The sequence below is a fragment of the Henckelia pumila genome, chromosome 2, assembly GCF_033568475.1.
Source record: "Henckelia pumila isolate YLH828 chromosome 2, ASM3356847v2, whole genome shotgun sequence".
Lineage (NCBI taxonomy): Eukaryota > Viridiplantae > Streptophyta > Magnoliopsida > Lamiales > Gesneriaceae > Henckelia > Henckelia pumila.
In genome coordinates this window covers 104817376-104836717 of record NC_133121.1, presented here as the reverse complement: position 1 = coordinate 104836717, position 19342 = coordinate 104817376, and the positions used below count along the sequence as shown (strand labels likewise).

The window sequence follows — 19342 nt, the reverse complement described above, 5'->3', positions numbered from 1 at the left end:
TATACGTTCTATTTGCTTGCATTACTATTCTCCGTCATGACAAAAACTTTGTTTTCGTTCAATAAATTTTTTTTATATATATTCTGATTCAGAGAATTAACGATGAATTTAAACCTTTCTATTTTAATGCTAATAATATTTGTGTCTAAATTTTCACCTAGCTGTTTCACCCGTGAAGTGAGCCGACTACGGACTATCAAAACCAAATTTGAATAATGAAAAATATTTTACCGACCTTTATTTTTAACACACTATAAATGAACAACTGGGGCATGAAGTTCAGATAATATTAGCAAGTGACCCATAAAAACAGTCCATCGTATGATTGTGAAATTGAGTTATGATACTATATTTTTTTTCGAGTTGGGAGAGGAGATTTATGTTACAATTAAATCTAGAACCCAAAACCTCGTCCCAAACTTGAAAATTTGGTGTCAGATGAGCTACACGTCATTGGCGTTATGATACTATATTAAGATTATGGACTTGAATCTAAGTCCACCCAAAAATTAGCTCGAAAAATGAAGATTGTTCAATTCTATATACACAACTTTTAAAAACTTAATCAAACCGACATGGAAAGACATTTTATTTGGCGGTTATCCAGAATTAGGTAGTGCTTGATATTGCTTTTAGAAAATGTTTTTGGGCAATTATTTTTTAAAAAATTTAAATTTTGTAAAAAAAAAGCTCAAAAAATTTCATAGAAATAATCTCAAACACTAGCTTAATCGAGTCGGTCAAAGTAAAAACTGTTACTCGGGCTTGGGTTGCTGTTAGGTACCAACCAATAAAGTAATGGGCCAAATATGAAAAAGTGTGGGCGATGAAAACGACACCTACTTCTTGGGGTCTATCAGACTATGACGGCTGTAATTTATCACAAATATAATTTTTTTCTAAAAAAAATAAATAAATTAATAGCAATTAATGTACTTAAATCCTCGTCGATAGAATAAGCCTTGGACCCGACCTGTTGGGTTAGCCAAATCACATTTTAATTACGTATTTAGATCTTATCTATTAAGGCATTGTCTTAACACGCATCTAATGGTTGACATTTATCAATAAATGTGGGGTTCATTATTTTTAATGGACCCACTTGTATTATAAATAATGACGATTAGATCTATCATGAGCTAATGCCTATAAAGATAAGTTGAAATGAACCCCCTTTCGGGATCAATTGAGCAAAGAAAGAAGAGTAATCAATTCATATTAAATTGCAACAAGTCAAGTTTGTATTATTTTTTTAGAATTTTTATGCTCCAATAAAAAAGTTGATTTCCTTAAGCTCGACGAAGCTATAATTAATTGCCTTATTAGCAATGGTGGGGTTGGGTTTGGTTTTGGTTGATTGTTGTTTCGTTGAGTAATTGTCAATAATTTAATATTATAAGTCCCTAATTGTACCATAGGTACAGTCAACTTGGAAAAATAATAAAACTCTAATTATTCTATTTTATAGATTCACAAGGCTCAGTAGAATGTAGCCAAGCAACATAATTTTTAATACACGCTACGAACCTTTCTTATTGAATTTTTTTTCCAGACGATGGGACATACAATTACTATCATTCGATGCGTACAGAATAAACTTACGAAATACAGTATTGATAAAAAGAATCGAACCATGAAAAAATTATAATTTTCAGTGTTACGGACTTGGTGAGTAATCGTAAACAGGACGAGGAAAGACACAGAGACGGAAATTAGGGAAACCCCAAATTCCATTGAATTTGGCTCTAAAAACTTTGATTTTTTAAATACATTTTCAGATAGTGGACAAGGCACCAAATTATTATTAATGCAAGGGAGCTACAGCACATTTAAAGGCCAGGTGCTATGCACATCTTTCCAGTGCCAAAATAAAGACGAAAATTTGTAGCATCCAAAGTTTATATAACAAAATTTACCCGTATTACTATATGTATTGCTGTAGGAATTCTAGTGCAACGTCAAATATAGAGTAGAAAATATATAAAATAAAACAAATAAATCTTCATCAAGATAAAATTACCTAAAATGTGTGTAACTATTATAAAACTATTTGACGGTCTCGAGAATATTTATCTATGACATACTGCATTGATATATATATAAAACAAAATAAATTAACACATGAAACGATGTTACGATAATTTTCGTATCAGTTTAAAATTGAGTATAAATATTGGATTTGAATGGGGAGTATGGCAAAGTGATTTTTACCCCCCAAAGAAAGGTTTCATTGAAAATTTGAGTGGTGGCAGTGAGGCGGTTGCATCAGTAAATGCGCGTACTTTCACCAATCAAACCCCCACCGTTGCTTTTCCAAATGTGATACCGAAACAAGATCTGAGCCGTCGGATCGTAGACAAAGCTCCGTGAAAGAGGAAGCGTGCTTTAACTGGACTGCCCCCATCCAATCCAACTTCTAATCTCACCGCTTTTCAAAGGCGCGTGGCTTTACTGCTATTATAAATTATTCGATAAATATATAATTATTTTTTTTAATTTCATTCATCGTACTTCAATTTGACATCCCACTTGAGGAAGTCATAATCTTTTCTCCTAAATTATTTTCACTTTTACCCACAATTTATTAAATCTACATTTAATAAACATTTTTGTTCGTCGTTCTTTGACATTCTACTCAACGGCGCAGTCTCTTTTTCAACTTTCCAACTCTCACACCAAATATCACAAGGGTTAGTGAGAATCTTATTTTTTATTAATATTATAATATTGACATAACAAATCGTAAATTGTTAAATATTTTATTAAAATAATATCTTGAAAGTAGGTTGAACTAAATTTATCATACGATAAACAATAAGTAGGTATGTATTTTGTGAGAAACGTTTTCACATATGTAGATTAATCGATTAAATTTAAATTTATAATAAAAAATAATACGCTTAACCCAAAGAATTATATTTTTTCGAATGAGAAAAGATTGAATATCTTATTCATAAAATTAGTTTGTGATATAGTTTCTCTAAGAGTTTTGTGAACATTTACGTTATATAAAACGTTTGAGGATTTCACACAGAGGGGTTTGGAAGAAAAAAAATAGATATAGCTGAAGAAACAAAAAATTTATATGACTTTGAACGAAAATAATATTTTTGAAAAATAAAAAGCACAAATCAAAAAGAACGTTCAAAAAAAATTTTGCTCTCACGATTGCGGATAAGGTTTTATCAAGCTCCAGTCAAGTGTGTATAACAACTTTATGTATTATTATTATTATTATTAAATATGGCTGCCCTACAAAACATTGCCTCGTATAAAGGTGGGCAGTTTTCCATATTCTGACATTTTATTTGTTTAGCTTGAATCTGTATTTTTTTAAATAATAAAATGATATTATCTTTATACAACATATTAATTTTTAGATTCCACGAATCCATGCATGCCAAAAAAGAAATTTCAGCGTGTAAATGTTAATTGTTCAAAAACTAACATGTATCCAAAAACATATTAAATTTTATTTTTGTCTAATAAATGATTTCATACCAATGATTTGTAGCTTATTCGACATTTTGAGATGTTGAGTTTGTGATGAGATCTCAAATTGAATATTCAATCATAACAATTTTTTCATCGGACTCAAAAAAAAATAATAAATGAATTCGGATGCCGCCACGTAAGTCTCATAACTATATATATCAACTTTTAGGATGTTCACAGTAGTAACGGGGCCACGCTGAGAAAATTAATAATTGAAGAAAAAAAAAGAAAAAAAAAAAAAGGATGGGTGTTTTGGGGACTGTGGTGGCCAAGTTGAACATTTATTCCCATTTCCCATCATATGGCATGATTCCATTATCGAGGAGTCACTAATCATCATCTTTCGTGATTTTTATTTTTGAAAGATAAAGTTTTTGTTGAATAGTAGCTGGAATCATATTCACTTTTTTATAATAGCAATATAGTTACAATGAATAATCATAATTTAAATTATTAAATCAAAATAATATGATGGGGGATAGATCCCTTCTCCGAACGAAACATAGGTTTTCATTATAAATTCATACGAATTTTTTGGGATCTTATTTCTAGTTATCTAGCCGTTCAAAAGAAATTAGTATAGGGCGTCACGTAGGGCATCACTTTTACTAAATAAATATTCCCCGTACTCGTTTTTAAACGGTGTTTAAGTTGATGAATTAAGTGAATTTTTGGCCAGATATAACGTCCCAATTTCCAATCGGAACGTTACTCAACATACATACTTAAAATTTAGGGAAAATCAAAACTTTACGGAAGCATCATCTTATTTATTAAAAATGCACGTATTAAAAGTGCACAATAATGAAATGACATCTAAAAGTTTTTGCCAAACATGGCCATAAATCTTAAATTTCAAAACTTATTTTCCTCTCCTCAACTAAAAATGTTTTAAACCAACTTTCATTCAAAAGCATTTGCACTCATGCATTACCCGATGGACCGACCTCTGCCTCTTCTTCATGTCCTCCCACATAATCATCAATGAATGCATCCACATCATCGTTATCTGCACCATTCAAGTATAGTGAGTCTAAAGACTCAGCAAAAAAATGCATAAAAAGGAGATTTTTCTACTTTAAAAGAGAAAACATTATTTAAACATTCAGGCAATAAGCATAACTTTGATGTAGTAATAACACAATAAATATTTGAGGTGATGAAGTATAAGTAGTGTGTCAACCGTCATAATGAGTCATTCATAAATTTCTGTTGATCAACAAGCATATGACATTACGCCCGTAACTTTCATTCTTTGGATAGTCGCTTCGGAGCTCATCCCGAAATGCATACCCCATATAACCATCCCGTGAGCCATGTTTGGATAGCCGCTCCGGAGCTCATCCCGAAGTACATACCCCATGTAATCACCACAAGACGCATATGTCATCAAAATATTTTCCATCCATCATAACATATCATGCTTCATGCATATTATCGTCATTCTTGCATTATCATGAACTTTCATAAAACAATGTCGTGCATCCATAAACCAATGTGAGAACCCTTCATGTATATAATACTTCCTACATTTCATGATTTTCATGGAAAAATAGTTTTCATGAAGGTTGAAAACATAACTTACATTACAAAGTATATTTGGTCCACGTGAGTCGTTTCGTCCGTCACGGACATTCAAAACTTGAAATGTTTGCATAAAACCTCCTTAATATACTTGAGACATCTTAAAATAACATGAACATGAATTTAGGACCCTTAAAACGAAGGTTAAAAATTTTGGGACAGACGCATTTCGGACCATTGTCCGGACCCTTGCACGGACCCGTGTCCGGATGGGGCACGGACCCCGTGCACAACAAAATTAAGATTTTTAGGGACAGTGGGCATTCGGACCCCCTTCCAGGGTCTGGACATTCGCGAGAAAAAAATTCTGGCCTACGAACAGCTTTCACGAAAATCAGATTTTTGGGTTCCTAATTCGGCCAATCTTCTTGAACCTTGGAAATACAATTCAAAACTCTGATAAACCTTCAAAGAACACCTCAAAACTCATTCATCAATCCTTTAATTCAAAGATTTGAATCAAAAATCCAAACCCAACACACTCAAACTCAAAACTTGGATTTCAAACATCTAAGTCCTTACAACTAATCAAACTTGTACCGAAAACACCAGGAACGCCTCACGTTTCACAATTAATCATATATATATTCATGAATCATCAAGAAATATGCATAGATCATCAATATTTATCATAGGGTTTAAATATTTAAAATAACTATATTCTTGAATGAGTTTCAAACCGATGAAAACTTGCCTGAATCGTCTGATTGAGATTAACCTGGATTGCGGAACGATCTAGCCTTCAGAAGTCGAAGAGCCCTAGCTTGGAGATCGCAGTGTTTGAGAGAGATTTTGAGAAAAGTGAGCGTTCAGGAAAAAAATGAGAAGAGAAATCTGAACGTCTGATTTTTCTTTTCTTACACGTGACTAATGGGCTTCCCACACGGCCCATTAGTTACACTTAAAAAAATTCTTTAAAATTTGTACTCTCTCAATAAAATACTCTACATCTACTAACTTTATTTAAAATATTTTTCTTAACTTGTTCCAAGGCTAGGCTCGTCTCTACGACCCAAAATTAAATACCAACCTAAACATTTAAAAAAATCACATCACATCATATAAGGATTCTCAGGCATCAACATAATCCACATAATTTAAACATAATAATTATATATTTAAAATAACATGCAATAACTCATATAATTAATTATTTTATTATAATTAAGCTAGTGAACTTTTGGACCTTACAACAGTAGTCAGGACTTCGATTTTCGCTACCAACACCTTCTTGGATTAGCCTGTCATATAGGGCTTGCCTAGTGTGATTTTTCAGACTATTGCGTTAATCCGAAGATTTACTCAGTGCACACCAAAATAGAGGCTGCGAGTTCCCACATAAAAAAAAATTCCCTATACTCGTCTCCGTGGCACTAAGTCTATCCCCGCCTCCGTCCTCGATTCTATCTGTCGGTAGAATCTCGTCTCTGAAGATTAATTCCTTAATATCCATTATCGCTTCAAATAATATAGGAATGACTATGCCATAGCGTGATTCGTCATCTTCATCCTCGCATCTTGATCTACGGGAATTAATCCTTCGTATCTTCATCACCACTTCAAATATATGTCGTGTTAGACCAATAAATGTTCAAATTTACGTGAACAATATTGGTATCACATTCTAATTGCATATATAAAGACTAATATTACTTAAACAATAAAATCTTTAATAATTTGGTGTTATTGTCGTTATCGTCAGAACGCGTTCAGTGACAGGTATAAAAATATCATCCTTATACTATCCCTCCGTTTGCAACAAATATTTAAAAATCTTCAAAAACTCGAACTCATTTTTATACTATTCCTCCGTTTACAACGAAGATTTGAAAATCTTCAAAAACTCAAACTCGTGTCTGAAAACACATATTAAACTTGTCTCGTTTTGGATTTTCTCGAGAGTTATGGAATTCACATGTAAAATTATTATCTCTTTTTTTTTTTTTTGAAAGTATGAAATTATTTTATTATCTCTAAGTGTGTGAAAACTGAACATTTCAGAAAAGTTCCTTGGGGAGAAAAAACGTGAATTAACGAATTGCCTGTTGTACATGGCTCAAGTGTTGTGACCTTACAATTGGGACTTTAGAATGCGTAGGATATTGAGAGCTCAATTGAGTTATTAACTATGAATATATATATTTTTGTGAAAAAAAAAATATGATAAAAAATTTAAATATATACGCTAGATTTTCAATTTAAAAAAATACGGAATTTTATGACAAAAATAAATCGATTTTCAAATTGATTTTCACCAATTTATTGACCAAAAATCTCCTGATATGGGAACTTTCAAAGTTTTGACCTTTTTGTCAAAAATAAAAAAAATAAAAAAGAAGAAAAAGAAAAAGAAAAAAGAAAGTCATAGCCCGTAACGCGAGTCAGGCACCGGGACATGAAATCAACTTGTGATTGGCGGTTGTGGATGGGAGGTTATCCACGTCAGCCAATAACAAAACAATTTAAATTATTATTATATTTAACCGTTATTAGAACTGAAATATCTATATTAATAAATAAACTAGTTTTTTTTTCGCACACACGATATAACCATACGCAAATATATAAGTTTAGTTTTGATATACCTCAATAAAGTGATCTTTTTGGATGAGCTGATGAAACTCCTTCAACAGAAGATGAACTGCTGTTGACCTAAAACCACGAACAAGAGTGTTAAGGGGGGGGGGGGGGGGGGTGGAAGGTGCTCAGGCGTATTCCCTCCGACGCTCAAGTCAGATGTTAAGATAACGAAATATAGAGAGTGGTGTGTGCGCACGAGTGAAAATTCAGATCCAGATAATGATAGTAAACCTGGTATTTATAGGAGAGGACTCCGGATCTTACGCTTACCTTCCTTATCAGGAACTCGAAAATCCCGGGATTGCAATCCCGAATATATAGGCGGATATCTCGTCTGAATCTAGCTTGACCGTGAAAATATCGACATGTACATTTTATCGAGCTGACCTGTCATCACTAAAACTCTATATTGCTGCTCCCCCGGGGGTCATATGAAAAAGGGTGAGTGAGTTATTACTGAACTCCTGAACTCGCCCTAAATATTGATCCTAACATCTTAGCTAGCTCACCAAAGTTGTCGAACCCATTTACTAAGCTAACTCCCTACTAATATTGGGGCTGAGCTGAGCCCCAAACTCCTGAACTGGGCTCCCGACCCGAGCTGGGAATTATGGTGGGGGAGCTTGGCCGAGCTCCGAGCTCCCGATCTGAGCTCCCGACCCGAGCTGGAAATTATGGTGGGGGAGCTTGGCCGAGCTCCGAGCTCCCGACCCGTGCTGGAAATTATGGTGTGGGAGCTTGGCCGAGCTCCCGAGCTGAGCTCCTGAACCGGTTCTGGTTGATTAGGAATGTTCCTTTTATATTAGGGTCATTGATGAAGTGAGGTGGTTTCCTCCTCTGGATATCAAGTTTCATTGTAATTTTTTAATCATATATAATCGAATTAATTTGGATGATTGGATGAAAAAAGATGTAACTAATAGATATATTTATAATTAAATCATTATTAAATAATTTGTATTGTTTAATTGATTATTAAAAATTATAGAAAGAACTTTAAAGGAAAGGGTCAGACGCGAGAAAAAAAATGAAAAGCAAACATGACAAGCTTCACGAAACATTACTAAAAATTTTAATATTAATATATACATACAATATAGAAATTTGATCTTCTAGGTATCTTCCTTGAACGGTTTTGTCTATGCTACTCCATTAAGGCAGTGCTCAAATGAGGATCCAACGGCCCATGTTTTTTGGGATTTGATATGATTCAAATGAGATCATATCAAATCCCAAAAAACATGGGCCGTTGGATGTAGCACATGGACAAAGACAAAACCACCGTGAACATCTATATGAACATCAGTTAATATGAAGTCATGTGTATTCGATAGAGAATTGTCACAACAACCGGTGCTCATAGATCAGCTCATGTGGATCCATGAGATCAAAAGGCCAATGTACAATATTTTTTGTATGTATATTTTCATCATTCTAAGACGTCAACATGATCTTTATTATTCACTCAACCATTTCGAAGACCGATAAGATCAAAGATAACATCATTTCAAGCACATTTTAAAGAAAAACCCATTTCAAAATGGTTAAAATAATATATAATTTGGATCACTAAAATATAGATAAATAGTTAGATTTCGTGTAGGGATTGAGTAGTTTGGGGTGATGTTGTGGAATCCATTATACCAATTTGTCGTTAGGTTTTGTGTGAAATTCTTTGCAACTGTTGTGTCAGATGATACACATGCTGCGTGCCCATTTGACAAATCTCGGCCATTGGTGTCGCACACGCGCCGATTCCCAATTCAAGTCAGCATTTATTCTTCTTTTTTTCTCTGTTAATTTCGATAGTATAATTTTAACGAACTTTTTTAATTTCATTTTTAATGCTTTTGGGGTTAACGACTTTTATACATGTTTGGTGCAATAAATTCTCGACACAGCTTCGTTCATATTGGGATGTGGATCCAACTATTGTGGTTTAGAGAGATATCCACCATAAAAAAATTAATCGGGTAATATCTGTTGTTTATTAAAGAATTTTGATTGTTAACATATATATATAAACTTTTGATATATTTCTGATTCATTATTTATATATCAAAAGGTCATCTTGTATTGTTTTGAAATTCGTTTAATATCACGAAATACGTAAAGGTTTTATGATATTTATCTCCGTCAACTTATGTGTTTTCTTTTTGTTATTTTATATGTACGTGTTTATATTCAAAAGTATGCGAATTTAATATTTAAAAACAATTAATTTGTTAAACTAATGACAAAAGTTATTCTAAAAATAGGTATCAAACTGATTTTATTAAAATTCCACAGTAAATATTTAATCTAGGGAGTCCTTGTCGGATGAAATTTGATACCAATTTTCGGTTTTGTAGTGGGGATGGAATGCAAAAGTGGTGTGTCTTAGAGTTTTGCGATCTCTTTCTCTCTCTACGACATTTCCGTCTCTCTCTCTAGAGATGAATGAAGGCGTTTGTTTTATGACACAAGAATCATTCTTCCAATAACTTGAATCGAAAACATGGCCCCCTTCTCTCCTCTCTCATAAAGTTCCTTCCCCTTTTTTTCAAATGCAGGATTTTCCTAAATCCAGCCATCTTCTTGCTCTGGATTGAAGAACCAAATTCGAATTCTTCTCTGGAGAAAATGTCTTCTGGTTTTTCCGGCGGCGTGCCGGACTTCTTCACCGCCGGCAGGAGGACCTCCAACATGCCATTGAATATGGACAGCAACAGTCTCGACTCACAGCAGCAGGTTCTTTTTAGGTCGCCGCTTTCTGGGATTCAGAGCGATCCGAATGCGCAGATCGCAGCCCACCGGAGGCCCGATTTGATCGGGAAAAGGTCTCTCGCTGACTTTCAACATCAACAGAGTATCTTGCAGCAGCAGGGGCTAGGGTTTTATCTCAGGAACGTGAAGCAGAGGCCTAATTACCAGCATGCATCACCGATATCCACTCTTTCTCCCGTAGATTTTCCGCCGGTGACCACCCTCTCGCCGGACGTTTCTTCGATATCAAATTCCATCTACCACGGCACAAACCCGCGGTACGGTTTTCCGATTCTCCAGCAACAGAGGGTACATCCTTTGATTCTTTCGAACACGGCCGACGTTCCGTCTAGTGTTTCTTTGCCAAAGTTGGTGTTGAACCAGGCATCTGTGAATTTTGGTCCGGGCCAGGATCTCTCTGCTCAAGAATCCGAGAAAAAGATGCTGAATCACAAGTTACAGGAGCTGGAAAAACAGCTCTTAGGGGATGAAGATGATGGAGAAGCGGGTTCTGTTGTTACCAGCAGCGAATGGTCCGAAACCATCCAGAATCTCATTAACCCGGCACAAAAACCCATTTCCCCATCGCCAACTTCTTCTTCTTCTTCTTGTTCGTCCACTTCCGCCTCACCTCCTCTGCCTTGCCCAAAACAATCATTGATCGACGCTGCCTTGGCCATCTCCGACGGAAAGCCAGAAACTGCGGCTGAAATATTCACGCGCCTCCAACATGTGGCCAGCGTGAAAGGGAACTCAGAACAGAGGCTCGCAGCTCACGTGATATCATCCCTGAAATCGCGCGTCAACCCTGTCGTAAATCCTCCTCCGGTGTCCGAACTTTACAGTAAAGAACAATCAGTAGCAGCCCAAATGTTATACGAGTTTTCTTCATGTTTCAAACTGGGATTCATGGCCGCGAATCTAGCCATCCTCGAAGCCACCTCAGAACAGGGTTTCAACAAGATTCATGTGGTAGACTTGGATATCGGGCAAGGCGGGCAGTATATGCATTTGCTACACGCGCTCGCAGCGAAGAAGTGTGAAGGAAAACCCCCCTCCATGTTAAAGATCACGACTTTGACAGATTCCGCCGCCGCGGCGCGTGGCTGTAGCAGTGAAGAAAAGCTGCGAGTCGTCGGGGAGGAGCTCAAATCTCTGGCGAGTAAACTCGGCGTTTGCTTAACAATATGCGTGAAAAACGCCAACATCACGGAATTGAGCAGAGAAAAATTGGATATAAACTCCGACGAAGCTTTAGCCGTGAATTTCGCATTCCATCTGTACAAACTCCCCGACGAAAGCGTCACGACAGAGAATCCCAGAGACGAGATGCTCCGCCGCGTGAAAGGTTTATCCCCCACCGTGATGACAATCGTGGAGCAAGAAATGAATGCCAACACCGCCCCTCTGGTGGCGCGTGTGCGGGAAGTCAGCGAACACTACGGCGCGTTGTTCGACTCGCTGGACGCCACGGTATCGAGAGAGAACTCAAACCGGGTTCGAATCGAGGAGGGACTGAGCCGGAGAATGAAAAACTCGATTGCTTGCGAAGGTAGGGATCGTGTTGAGAGATGCGAAGTGTTCGGCAAATGGCGGGCCCGGGTAGGCATGGCCGGGTTCGAGATCCGACCCATGAGTCGACTCGCCGCCGATTCGCTCCGATCCAAGCTGATATCTGGTACACGTGGCAACCCGGGATTCACTGTCAACGAGCAATCCGGAGGCATCTGCTTTGGTTGGATGGGACGGACACTTACCGTCGCATCTGCTTGGAGTTAATTTCAGAATCATCTTTTTCCATAAAAAAATATTAATATTAATTACTTAGTTTAAATCCTAAATCCTTATTGCTTCCATTACTCTTTTATATATAATTGTTGTATTATGGTTTGTGGGAAGATTTGTATTTGAAAAATGAAATGTTTTGTGACCCCACAAAAAAAAAAGGATCAACAACTAATAAATGTTGTGTATTTTCTATTTCCACGTGTCAGAAAAATTCGAATTCTAGTTTAATTTTATGTTCATTCATTGGAATTTTATTCGAAGTCAATTATCCTTTATTTTATTGATGTTAAGCATGAGTTAACCAATATATATATATATTTTTTACATCTAATAAGTGGATATCATTTTAATCGATACTAACATAAACATCCTTAACATGTTCGCTATATCAAAACTCGTACGATCATTAGATATAATGTAAAAAATATTCTCCCAAAACTAGAGAGTTTGAAACGTTTGGGCTTTGGGCTCCACTTATATTATTCTTTATGGTATGTTGGGTCGTAGTTGTGGTTGGACGGGGCACGTGTGCGATTTCTATTGGCTGGGACTGACACATTATACTCTACATTTACATTTTTTTTTGCCTCCTGAATTAATTATGTTGTTATTTTGTTATTATATTTATGACATGCCTTGAGCACGTGTCTTTATTTATTTTTATTTATACCGAACATGGGTGATGGGATTAGATTAATTCATTTTTATAATTTATTAATAATTAAAGTTTTAAAATTATAGTTTTCTGATATTTTTCCCTCATTTTTTTTTCACTTATTCTGTTTTCAGGTTTTGGCATTACCAATTTCCCACCAAACAATTTACCAAACGAAGCTGCCTAAAATTATGTGATCATGTTCTTTGCATTTGTTTAATATATGTCATAGTTGTTGCTCGAATTTTGGTCCTAACAAACCATTATGCCCCAATGGCCATCCTTTTTCCGAATATAATAATTATTACATTATAAATATTTAGAACCCTAAATAAAAACAAATAAATATTTAGAAGCATCAACTTTCAAGGGCTAATTTATGCCGATTTAAATCTTCCTTTTTATTCTTGTTTTCTGACATGGAATAAGATGTAAGAAGCATCAAACATAGGACATTAAATTGTGATCTTCGGCATTAACATTTCTAGAATAATTAATATTGTTGCCGAAGTATATTAAACTGTTTCTCTGAGTAAGAAATTGGGATATTAGAAAATGGCAAACAAATGTCACTTTCGGTATACTCATTTCACAAATAGAATAGTTATTATTCAAGAAATGTGAGCCTTGTTTGTTATGAGTGAAATCGGATTAGGAAAAATGATGTTTACGTTACTCGAATACGTTTTCAATTTTAGTTTTCACTTCTCAAACATATCACCATCCTAAACCTAATCTTAATCAAGATCCATTGATCCAACAATTATATATTATTAATTATAGAATTTAAATTGAACTAATAATATATATATATATATATATATATATAATACATTAAAATTTTATATATTTGAAAGCTATACACACATTGTTATTAATAATAAGGTGTAATAGTTGTGGGGAAGATTGGTGGTATTTATTAAATTGGCAATAAATGAAAACTGAATGATTGTGTGAGGAGAGATGATGAATGCAAAGGGCAATCCAAGCCTTCGAACCTTTGTTGGATATTTATTGACAAATGTATTGTGGCCTTTTCTCACACCATAAGTTTTTGAACTAGTTCAGTTCAGTATAAAGATAGTGGGCGAATCTTGACATTTTTAAGCCGCATCAATTTCATTTAATTTTTCAATTTAAATCGAACCAATTCATTTTTCTTATAAAAGTATTAAAGCTTTGATAATCTTGTCTAATTCAATGTAAAGTAGACTTCTTTTTTTTTTTGGTTCTTAACTAGCACATTTTCCAGTTATGATCTTATCACACTAACTCATCTTTTTTTCGATTTAATCCCTTCTTTTTTTGTCGGAACTCTAACACCCTAACTGACGATGGAGGACCGAAAATACTTATTTTCCATCCCGACACAATACTCCCATGGATTGATATGGGGTTGATGAGATGTTATTTTTAGGATAGAATCTCATAATAGTTAATCTACGATTCTTTAGTGGAACACTACATACATTATCAAATATTCACTCTTAAACGTACATCGAAACTAACACTTTCCGGACCAATAAATTAGACATTTTGGGCTTTGGAAAGAAAATGGTGTATGTGGGGTTAAGTCGATGTCACTCATTCTGTGGGTGGTGGTGTGGCGAATTTTGATTGGTTAAAATCAGTGGACCCTACATAAAACCCGTTGATTTTAACAAATCATGGGGTTACACGTAGTATCCTGCGGGCGGCATGAACAAAATCGTATGGAGATAATAATCTTTTACAACTATTTATGTGTTAGAAAACAAAAATTCCTAATTTCCACGTAAGCCAACACATTTTTGCAAGCTAAATATTACCGATAGATCCCTGGTCAATCTGCCATTTTACACCTATTTCTTCATCTGGGACCGGATTTATGTTATGTAGTTGTGCCAAATTAAACGAGCCTTGTTGAAGACTTCTTGGACTGATGATAACGATGTAGTTTCGTCTAAGGTATAGATTTGGGGTTAAGTCGATGCTACACAGGGCAGTGCTTTGTGGGTGGCGTGACGGATTTTAATTGGTTAAAATCAGTGGACCTCACATGAGATCCACTGATTTTAATCAATCATGTAGTTACACGTCGCTCGCAGAGTAGTACCCTGCGGACGGCATGAACAAAACCTAGATTTGGATGGGAATGAATATGTTGATGACACTTTCGGGGAAGATAAATATTTAACAAGCATTTTGTTATTTGTAGATTTTAAAATCCTAGATTTGGGATGGGAATGAGTGTGTTGATGACACTTTCGGGGAAGATAAATATTTAACAAGCATTTTGTTATTTGTAGATTTTACTTTTTTTTTTCTTAATAATTAATGACTTACGTTTAGGCTTAAAAAGTTTAAAATCGTAGTTCGAGTAGATTAATAATTTTAACTCTACTATTGGTTACGGTTCTAGGTAAAAAATATTGAAATCCGAAAAAATTACAAGTTAGTACATAAGATTGCAAATTGTCTTATAACAAGACCAAAACTAAAAAATTGATGTGCTAATCAGGAAACCAAAAACGTAATTATCTTGACGTTGTAATATCAGCCCACCACGGCGATGGTTGTGATGTTGGCTTTTGAGACATTGGTATTATTGCTCAAGTGAAAATTTAATAAAAATAAGTTTTCGAAAGACCAAAGTATAAAATATAGCAAGTTAATTAGATGAGAAACAAATATCCTAAATTGGAAATAAGAAAAAATATTCGGATAATAACAAGTTTGGTCCATCTATTTACCACTTTTTTAATTTCCTTGAATACACTTTACAATGACTAATTAACTTGGCATCGTAAATGTTTTTTTTAGATAATTAATTTATTCTGATTGACATTGTGATGTGTTTTTGTAGAGTCTTGTAGAGTTCCTCCCACAGACATTTCAAAATTTTCGAAGTCAAAGCTCAATCCAAGTCATTTTGAGAGATTTGAGCCCACTTTAACCATTATACGGTCAAACACTCATAATATTTAAAGAATCGATTTTACTCAAACTCAGTCCTGTTCAATATAAATCGATATCAATTTGATTGTAGTCATATTCAAGATGAGCTTGATGCAACTAGCAAGCTGCTCGACTCTCTCGTTCTCTTCCATCAAATTTCAATCGAAAACAACGTAACGAGGTACTATCTTTCCTCGTGTATAAGTTCACTTTTTAATCTTTATAAGATATGTAACAATATATAAAGTAATTTGAAAAGTGATTAATGGAGAAGTTCACCAAGATAATAGTAGACTCACATCAAATTAGGTGGGGTTGGTCTATGCTGACAGACGGGTACTGTCATGCCAGCCACGATCAATGAACCAAATTATTTTTGTAAATCAAATCAATTGATCTGCAAAAAGATCTCGTTTGTCTAATTGACTTTCGAACAGGGTATCCGAAGGGCAGCATAGACAAGTTCGATAGTGTGGTGGGGCATTGGCCTTTGGGTTAATCACATGAAGGGTATTTGCGTCAATATGGCCAATAGAAATCCATTCCGAAATGAAATGTCGAATGAAATGAAATCTCACTAAAACAAGGGTGATAGTATACCTTCTAAGCAAAAACCTAAAAATTCTGACAGGAGAGAACAACAAATGACCCAAGATTCTTCATCGGACGGTCGTTCTCCGTTTTAAGGTTCATCATTAGCTATTCAGTGAATCAATCACCGCGCATGCGGCCGGGCTGTTTCCCCGGCTCTTTTTATGAACTTCTCCGTTTGGTCGCAGGAGTGAGGATTGCAGCTGAGGGAATTGGTTTAATCGAAGAAAATAGAGGATTTTTTTTCGTGAATTCTAAGATCTTTGCAAGAATTGCACATCAGGGGGCTAAGACTAGTAATCTGGAATCGTACATTTTGCGGACAGAGTTTTTGTTCTGTCCAAATTGCAGGTACATGAATTGGAATCCCTGATGTTTGATTTTTCGATTTTTATGTGTAATTTTTGTGCTGTTTGGTTCACTTGTTGGTTTCATTAACTAATCATCGTTTCCGATTATGCAAATTGATCTGGATTTTATGTAACAGAAATTTGGTTTCGCTGCCACCCAAACGTTGCCGCATCAGAGTTTTTTCTTTCATTTATTAGTACTGGCTTGTTCTCGAGAAATCCTTTTAATTCCACAGAACTTGATAAGATCGGTTGCTACTTAAAACCTCAAGAGTTTGATGGCATTGAAATCAACGCTTTATTCATCCTTTATATAATAAGATCGTATGGTGGCAAGTTCAACGTTCATTGTGTTTGATTTTTCCAAATTTGACTAGTTTTAGTTGGTGATGATTGTAATTCTTGACCATTATCGTTTATCGTTTAAACATTGGAACTGGATGTTTCATGCCTTAAAGATTTGTTGACAGGACTGTTTTTTTTTGTCCCCCGTAAAATCTTAGGATTTGGATTTAATTTCAATTAACTGCTTGACTTGAGCTGTGCTGTTTTTGATAGTTTAACTTGTCTTTTTGGGCAAAATATACCAAATATGATGTGGGTTGTGAGAATTTAGTCTACATGAATCTGGGGTTGGAATACGAGAGAATTTTGTGCTGAAGGTTTTTTTTTTAGTATCTGATTGTTGTGTGAAGGTTTATCTAGCGTTTCTCTTGTTGTGTAGATGTTGAGAAAAACGAAGATGAATGCATGTGATGTTACCGATTTGGATACGGATGCTCATTTGCCACCTAGGAAACGCCTGCTCGCAGGATTGAAGAGACAGAGTTCTGATGTTAACTTCCCAATACTGTCCACTTCTAGTAGTGCTGGGAGTGAATTCGATGCCCATCTTAATCATCTTCTGAGCTCCCAGTTGAGTAACCCTAATATAACAAATGAGGAGATTGTTGAAGCCTCTATGCGTGCCGCCACAGATGCTGCAAAGATTGCAGGGCTCGCGAGGGCTAATGCCGAAGATAAGGCTGCAAAAGCAGCAAAGGCAGTGGCAGCTGCCAAGAGTGCCTTGGAACTTGTTGCTACTCTTTCAGAGGAGGCTTCGAAAAAGGAACACCGTCTCAAAAAGAACAAGTTGAAGAAGCATATACCTGTTGAATCGTTGTACAGTAAGAACAAAGGGAAAACTAATTGTAGAGCAGATGAAGAGTTAGCCAGGAATTTGCACCGGTCCATGAACAGTTCCCCAAGAATATCAAAGAGCTCACTGAGTTCAGATACAAAAACTCATAATAAGCATAAGAGGCTTAAGAGTTCTGCCTCTTGTGAGAAAACATACATCCATGGTGGAGGTCTTGTCGGGGAAGGAAATCGACCTTCCATAGCCACCAGCATTGGGAATGGTATACTAGAAGAGGTTAATGAAGGTCCTGCAAGAGAAATAGAGATGTCAAGGGTAGATTTGAACACGTCAAAATCTGAGAAAGTTGGTGAACCAACATTATTTTATTGGGATGAATCGCACCCCAGTACAACTGATCGAACAAAGTTGGAACATGGGGAGGTAGAGATACTTGATTCCAAGGATAAAGCTGCTGATTCATTTGATGGTCTTGGTAAAAAGAGAGGAAGGATTAAGCAGAAAAAACTGCCTTTGAGCATTTGTAGTTTCAGGGATAAAACTGGCACTAAAGAGCAGCAGAAATCCAAAGACTTGCCACATTCAGAGGACAATTCAAGCGGAGCTGCACCAGGCAATCATCCCTCTTTTCCTGACAGTTTGATTCCTGTGGAGAAAACATCGGTGTGGAAGTGCCAGGCCTTCAAGGCACCAGCCTGTGTGAAGCAAAATAAAGTAATACGTTCATAGTGTTCATACTCTTATTCGGACGATGAGAAGCTATCATGATAGGGGTGAATGGCCGATGTATTCAGAACAGGTACGGTTTTTTTATCACTCATACTAGTACTGCTCTCGGTCAGTTTGAGCCTTGGTTGACATAAGATTGCATAAGCATCGAGTTGAAAAGTGCGATGCTCAGTCCTCCTTTGTAAATCTAAGGCTCTTGCTAAATCTGGGCATTACTCGTACAGTAGTCTAAAATAAGCAGAGCAGATTGTGTTTTTTTTTTTTGTTATAGATAAAGCCTTGTGTCTCTTAGTCTTTTTTCCCCTCTTTTTTTACGTTACTTTTTGCTTGTGGTGAGTACATTGGTTTGAACTTAAAATATTTATGGAACTTCTTGTTGCTTTGTAAATTCTTGTTGAATCATATCAATTTTTTTACCATCTATACAGACTACAGTCTCCTACACCAAATAGATAAGCATATTCCGCTTTATATATTCTTTGCATCCATCACCCACCTATTGTTGTCTGGTGTAGCAACATCTATAACACCAAATATTACATAATTTTTGCATCAATTCCAGAGATTAAGAATGACGAAACCTAATTTCAAATGGCAATGCGAGTTTCCTTGTGTCGTTTCATCTGGAAATCGAGTGAAGATGAATGCATTATCTAGTTAACTATCGGTATCCTTGTCCTTCCTAGCATTGTTATTCAATCCTAGGGATGTAAAGAATTCACATTAGATTTCAATATCATTGATGCCAAA

General features: G+C 35.6%; 2 protein-coding genes across 2 annotated transcripts; both read left to right on the top strand.

Moving 5' to 3' along the window:
* Nucleotides 1-10003: 10003 nt before the first annotated feature.
* Nucleotides 10004-12431, top strand: LOC140881438 (scarecrow-like protein 8). Its single transcript, XM_073286755.1, has one exon. The coding sequence runs from the start codon at nucleotides 10282-10284 to the stop codon at nucleotides 12181-12183; it is 1902 nt and encodes a 633-aa protein (XP_073142856.1). The 5' UTR covers nucleotides 10004-10281; the 3' UTR covers nucleotides 12184-12431.
* Nucleotides 12432-16367: 3936 nt separating this feature from the next.
* Nucleotides 16368-19001, top strand: LOC140883389 (uncharacterized). The gene is made up of 2 exons (XM_073289832.1): nucleotides 16368-16726; nucleotides 17450-19001. Exon 2 carries the CDS (start codon nucleotides 17450-17452, stop codon nucleotides 18590-18592), a length of 1143 nt encoding a protein of 380 aa, XP_073145933.1. The 5' UTR covers nucleotides 16368-16726; the 3' UTR covers nucleotides 18593-19001.
* Nucleotides 19002-19342: the final 341 nt, after the last annotated feature.